Source organism: Tribolium madens, unplaced genomic scaffold (assembly GCF_015345945.1).
Source record: "Tribolium madens isolate multiple individuals breed KSU strain unplaced genomic scaffold, Tmad_KSU_1.1 Scaffold_3;HRSCAF=73;Tcas5.2_LG2, whole genome shotgun sequence".
Classification (NCBI taxonomy): domain Eukaryota; kingdom Metazoa; phylum Arthropoda; class Insecta; order Coleoptera; family Tenebrionidae; genus Tribolium; species Tribolium madens.
Genome location: NW_025401006.1, coordinates 4,818,752 through 4,825,728, shown reverse-complemented (window position 1 = coordinate 4,825,728; position 6,977 = coordinate 4,818,752). Strand labels below are relative to the sequence as shown.

General features: G+C 28.7%; 1 protein-coding gene across 1 annotated transcript; it reads left to right on the top strand.

Moving 5' to 3' along the window:
* Positions 1-5,563: 5,563 nt before the first annotated feature.
* LOC123007588 (girdin homolog) lies at positions 5,564-6,734 on the top strand. The gene is made up of 3 exons (XM_044402971.1): positions 5,564-5,873; positions 5,926-6,166; positions 6,213-6,734. The coding sequence occupies exons 1-3, from the start codon at positions 5,571-5,573 to the stop codon at positions 6,488-6,490; spliced, it is 822 nt and encodes a 273-aa protein (XP_044258906.1). The 5' UTR covers positions 5,564-5,570; the 3' UTR covers positions 6,491-6,734.
* Positions 6,735-6,977: the final 243 nt, after the last annotated feature.

Below are 6,977 nucleotides of genomic sequence, written 5' to 3'. Positions count from 1 at the left end.
AATATGTAATCCTTAGATTATAACCTTCATAAATAATGATTTTATAGTGGGTTGCCATTTTTTTGTAGAACTCAAAAACAAAAGAAAATTTCGAAAAATTTTATTCTTGATAAAACATCACATTTTTATAGTACTTTATTATTCATCTATTAGTTTTTTCAAAAAAATAAATAGTTTAAGCAAAAAATGTTTGGTACCATACTTTTCATTCACTTGGTATATTTTCCGTTATTTTCTTTGCAAAAAATTTTTATGCAATAAAGAAAAAACGTCTTTTTTTTAAATCACCACTTAAAAATACATAAGAATTATTTATAAAACTTTAGAGACCATTACAAAATTTAAAACTAACAATTTTTCTTAATACATATTATTTTTGTTCTTTTTAATTTAACTAGAGACAGAAAAACTGCAAAATATAACCGGGAATTCAAACCCAGAATTATTGTCAAATTTTTTTTTACTGTTTCATTTCTTTCTTTTATTTTATTTTATCTTATTAGGTACTACAAGCAATGCTCTTCAATTTGAAATTTTTATCCAAATAATTTTTACAAAAATTATTTTTAGCAAATGTTAACTACTTGTTAGCAAACATCATAAAAGTGACCACTTTTTTGCGCCTACACTCAAAGAATAATAATGTATGTAATACTCGAATAGTCTTATTAAAAATATTTTGTTTTTTCAAAAATGCTCGAACTCTTCTTTAACTTTTAACTTTCTTTTTAAAAAATTCACAAATTTTAACATGATGTAAAATTTTACACTTTTTGGTTTTCAAGTAATAGTAATCGACAATTTTTATAAATGGAAACCTTTTATTTTTTTAGTCAATCCGATAGATCTTTTAATTATCTAAAGGACAACACTAAAATATTAAATATTACATAAAGTTTTTGAAAAAAATCACCAAAAAAAGTGAAATAATACCAACAAAAAATTTAAAAAAAATTGTATTTTTTAAAAAGAAAATTGACCTGTTCGAGCATTTTTGTCAAAACAAAATACTTTCAGTTTTAGTGAATAAGATTATTCCATAATTTTGCCGCTCACTCTATTATCGATGTTACTGTTAGCGTGATTAGCAGTTGATATTAAATTATGATATATTTATTTCTACGAAGTAGTAAAAATAATACACAGTGATTATATTAGCATTTTATTTTATTTAAAAAAAATACAAATTAAAAAACATACATACCTACTTATGTACAATATTTTAGACTTAATAATAATAATTATTAATGAACTACAATCAACAGTAAAACTTTATCATTTCGTAACTCTCTCTAGGCTCTAGAGAGTACAAATAATTGTACGTATAAGTGCATTCATTAAATAAATATAATGAATGCATTTTGTTCAAATAAATATTCAAATTCAATATTAAATTCAAATAAATATTTGAACAAAATGGTTAAACGATAATAAGTATTAGAAGTAGTTTTTGAACTTTAAAGAGTTTTCAAAAGTCTAAACACAAATTCTAAAAAATTCAATTCAACAGACTTCATTTTATATTTTTAAATGCAAAATAAATTTTTGATTTAATTTAATTTTCTACAGAATTATTTCTGAAGAAGTCTTTTCTTCTTTTTTTCGATTTAGAGATTTAGAGCAAAGTAAAACCTTGTTGAAATATCATCAACTTTTCAATCAAGCTTTTAGTAAAGTAACAATTTTTCATCTTTTTTTACCCATTGATTAGTTATTAAAAAGTCCGACTTATCAAATAATTGATTTCTTTGAAGTTTTTATTCTGGTCGCATTCGTCGACTTTTATAAATTTAATTCTGTGCGAGTGCACTGATTAAATGGCATTTCCGGCTTTGGATCGGTCGCCATTTTAAATATCGAGTCAGTCTGCAGATAAAAATTTTCCTCGATTTGGTTGAATCTTCAATAATGTTAAATATGTAATAAATTAGGAAACTCGCCGGTTTGAAGTTGCAGTTGCTACAAAATAGATAATGTACAAAACAAGAAAATCGTTTCTGAAATACCAACTCGCGCTATTATTTGTAAACTAACAAGGAACTAGATCGTGCAGGCGGAATTACGTCGACGACTAAGCAGTTAATTAAATTTTACTTCCGTTAGGTAACATCAATGCACAAGAGCGTTTCCAGGAGGTTCAAGAACCGGAATTTGCCGAAACAAAGGAAAAATAAATTTAACTCTTGTCGAAAATTATATTTTTTATTACACGTTGTAAAATTCAAACATACGGCGAGAGAAAATTGCATGTCAATTTAGTTGAAGAAAAATGCCGTTTTGTACATGCATAAATAACGAAATGGGGGATAAAACTAAGATTTAAAGCAATGTTAAATTTGGGGCGGAATTTCGATCAATAGTGGCCCTTTTTTCCCTATTTAGCAAGCCCAAATATTTGTTTAATCTTCAGTTATTTCGCAATTATTCGTCGAATTTATTCGAGCGTGAAAGTATTTAAGTAATGGGAATTATGCATTTTTACATCTGAGGCGAGTGAAATAATTTTTTTAAGTTTTCAGCGACATTAAAATTCAAATGTATTTATCTGAAATTTAAATTCGAGCTCAGCCCTGAAATAAGCAAAAGTTTCATCGACTTGTCACACTGACGACTGACAAAATAATTATTCCCCTGAAAAATCAATACAAAACGGCCATTTTGAACGCTGTAATTCCCATCGAAGGTGTGGATAAGCACAAACATTAGACAGGTAATAATCATATTGTAGCAAAAGTTTGCCGTATATGAGAGCCTTTCTTGGAAGTTACGCGTAAACATCCGAAGAATTCGGGATGAAGTTCATAATGGCGGCAGATGCCTAAATGGGATCCTGAGGGAAATCGACTGATATTCCTCCTCCGACATTTTATTACCTGAAAAATATCACGCGCTTCTTATTAACGCAATTAGCCGCAATCCGAACACATGTCTCCCTTGGAACAATAATTGTAAATTAGAGACGAGCGACATTTCGATCGTCTTCCACACTTTACTTAATGATGTTTGGCATGTTTGACGATGTTTGTGCGACACTCTCATGCTCACTTTCTCCGCTTTTCACTTCCGATATTAAGGGGTCTGATGCTCGCACAAAAACGATATTTTTCCAACAAACTCCAGTCTTGTATTTATTGCCACACCATCTTGATACAGACACTACATTTTTATTACGATTTATATGAATTATTATTTAAAAAAAAATAATGGTAAAGAAAAATTAATTGTTCAGAGCAGCAGAAGTAAATTTTTATCAAAGTGGTCTCTGACTTTGAATTTAAGTTGGCAACATTAAATTAATATACGCATAGAAAATATAAAACTTTTCAATTTTTATAACTTTTGACTTTCCACATCACTCAAAGTTGCCCACTTTAAAGTCAACAACGTAGACCAAAAATTTAATTCAAGAGTTGGTACTATTAGGTAACTCTAGAAAGTACTTTTTTAGTAATTAATCTATAAGTAAAAAATTAAAACTTTTATCAAAAAATTGATAAAAAATAGGCATGTTAAAATAACATGTTTTTTTTTCGAAATCGTCATGGAAATTACATAAAATCGTCAGTAAAAGTATGTTGTGTATTGCTGGTTGCAAACATTAATAACAGTGATGTTGTCAAATTATTATCTTAATGTATAACTAGACACTAAAATAAATTGTCAATTGTGAATACTTTTACACACATTTTATTCAAATTTGCCACTTCAGAAAAAATTTAATGTCACCTTGGCACTAAAGTATTTTTGACTCATATGTTTGATTTGCCTCGGCTGTTATATGTTTGATCATCTCGGCAACAAAAGCATTTGTAATAAAAAATAAAACTTAGTGCTTTTATACATACAGGGTGCTTCATCTCAACTCCCGTCTTCTGTAGCTCAGTTACTACTTAATTTAGATATTTTGTAGAAATTTATTTATATTCTCAGGCGCATTTTAGGAAAATATGTTTGATTATACAGACCGTCCCAAAAAATGTGACGTTATAATTACATATTTTTTTAAATGGCATGATACTATTTTTTTGTGCTCATTGGATGATTTTTTAGTTCTGCATATTCCCAAATTGTTTTTTAAATCGGGTTAAGCATTTCTGTAAAAAAATAAAAATCAAAAAAATTTGTTTTGTACCTTTACTTTTAAGAATTAATAAAAATATAAATAGTGCCTTCTTAATAAAATTAATATCATGTACTGATTAAATAAAGTCAAACAGTCCAAAAACGAGTTTTTGGCAAATAACTCGGAGTGTGTTAAGATTTGAAAAAGGGTGGGAGCTGAGATGAAGCACCCTGTATAAATAACTATTAAAAATAACAATTCAGAAACAATTTTGTAAAAATAAATAGTTTATTGTAATTATTTTAGTTTAAATCTAAGATTTTTTATTGATCTGACGGTAGAATAAAACTTACCTATAGTTGTTTCAAATTGCTTCGCCAAGTCAAAGTTGTATCTAATAAATAAAATTATGTTTTTAGATTGATTTTAAATAAAAAAACATTGTAAGAATAATTAATTGTTAGATACAAAATTCAAAATTCAAAATACAATGTTAAAAATTTAAACCTGTTAGAATATTAGGTGAAGTATTAATTATTATTAATGCAAAAATTTATTACAATAACATGTGGGCATAGTCGTTTGAAATCAAATTAGAAACTTAAAAGAAATTAAAAGATAGAAGACATAACAATTGGCAAGTTTTAAATTTACAATTTCTGTTTTATACAGTGTCGTCAACGTAATTTTAAAGCCATAGCTTACATTAATATGACTGTTTTTTTTTAACCCGGCGCATCCACCATTTTTTAAATATGTATATTCTTAAAAAATTAAGAAGTAAGTTAAATACAGTGAGTGGCAAAACTATGGAATAATTTTATTAAAAGTAAAAATATTTTGTTTTATCAAAAATGTCAAACAAGTCAATTTTCTGTTGAAAAAAATACTCAGTTTTTAACTTCAGTGACATCGGCATTTTTTTAAAATAAAAACCTCAATTTTTTTAGCCAGTTTGATAGATTATTTAAATATCAAAATGAAAACATCAAAATATTAAACATTGCGTAAATTTTTCGAAACAAATTATCAAAAAGTACTTAAAATAATATCAACANAAGAGGAAACAAGGAAGCTGTATCCTAAATTGTAACTCTGTTCAATGTTATTTGTGGCTTTTATTGGCAAAATTTTTGTACTTTTACTAAATAATTATAAAAAAAACATACACAAGATCATCAGTATAATTAAATAGATATAAAAAAAAGTCAAATTTCAAAAAATAAATTTCAAAATTTTTTGACAGAATTTATCTTACTTGAAATTTTTTTCTAGGGCGTGAGTTCTGGCGCGCCCTGTATAACGTTATTGGTAGCTTTTATTGAATTGAATAATTATGAAAAAACATACGTGTACAAGATCATCGGTAATAATAGACATAAAAAATGTCAAATGTCAAAAATTTTTGACAGATAGATTTTTTTTTGTGTTTTTTTAAAACACCCTGTATTATTGGAACTAAGATCACTTGAATAATGTAGAAACGTTTTTTCAGATGCTTTTTGAAATGAACCATTCGTTAGATTCTGATAGACGAGCTTTAATGGACCATGTTTCCCAACTCCTCACCCAGTATCACTCTTTACTCACCCATTCGCTTGAAGATAAGCAACACTTCCATCTCGAAGAGAAACTCTACACTGACAAAGTGAACAATCTTTGTAGACAGAAGGAAAAATTAGAAGAGAAAATAATGGAACATTATAGAAAACTTGACAATGCTTCGTGTAAAAAGAAAGGATTTGGTGCAACTTTGGTGCGAAAAGTGAGAAAAGCCGGTTCTGACATTATCAATAAAGTTCCAAGCCGAGTAAGTGGTTTGTTTAATTAACAAAATTGTAAATTAATTTTGATTGGGTTAGAATCGTCGATCTTGGCATGAAGATGTTTCCCGACTCACTCAAAGTCAGTTCACTCTAGGTGGAGGGTCGGGGGAATCAGCAGGAAACGATTCAGATAACAGCAATGAAGAAGCAAATAGCAAAAGTGATCCTCCGTTTAAGAGATCAACGGGGGGTAGTTTACATGGACACCGACCTAGAGATGAGATTGCTTTGCGAAGATCGCATAGAGAAGCAACTCTTCATAGGAATAGTATAGCGGGTAAGGAATTAGTTAGTATAAAAATGGTGTTTATAATTTTGCAAAGGTGACGAGAATTTTGCTCGCGAGCCTGAAGGTTCGCTGAGTTTGGGGTCAGTTGGTTCCCGAAGAACGGTGTATCTCTCGGAGGACGAGCCGAACACAGTGGCGCCCCCAACGCAGCCCCCATTGCTCGTTTATAACAGGATATCAACTGTTGTTGGCGAGGTTCCGCGCTCTTCGGGCCAACAGAAAACAGAAAGTACAGTTAAGGAAAATCAGGAGAAAAAAGAAGTAGAAAACTGTAAAGAAACAGCAGTTTGGTATGAGTACGGCTGCGTGTGAAGATTTTGATATACACTTTAATGCATTTATATTTAGTATTTAACTCACCAAGAATGTAGGAATTTATTTTGCAATGGTATTCGAATTCTGACCGTTTTGCATTGCCGAGACGAAAGTTACGCTTATTTTTTATGGTTTGTAAGTAAAACAGAAGGTTTTCACAGCGTAAGCAAGAGTATTATATTTTTTACTTTGCCGATTTTAACTATTTATTATATTTATTGTAAATAAAAAGTGAATTTGATTCGATGTTTTATTGTACTTGCACAATTTGTTTGTCAAGACCTTTTCTTCAAAAATAATTATTTCATTATTAACATACATGGAATAAATCATTTTCGGTCCAACATACAAGGAAAAAATTAAAGAGAGTTTATAGTTTTATTTATTTATAACAGTTTTTATGGTTTAAATTATACAGTGAGCGGCAAAATTATCGAATAATCTTATTAAAACTGAAAATATTTTGTTTTGGCAAAAATGCCCG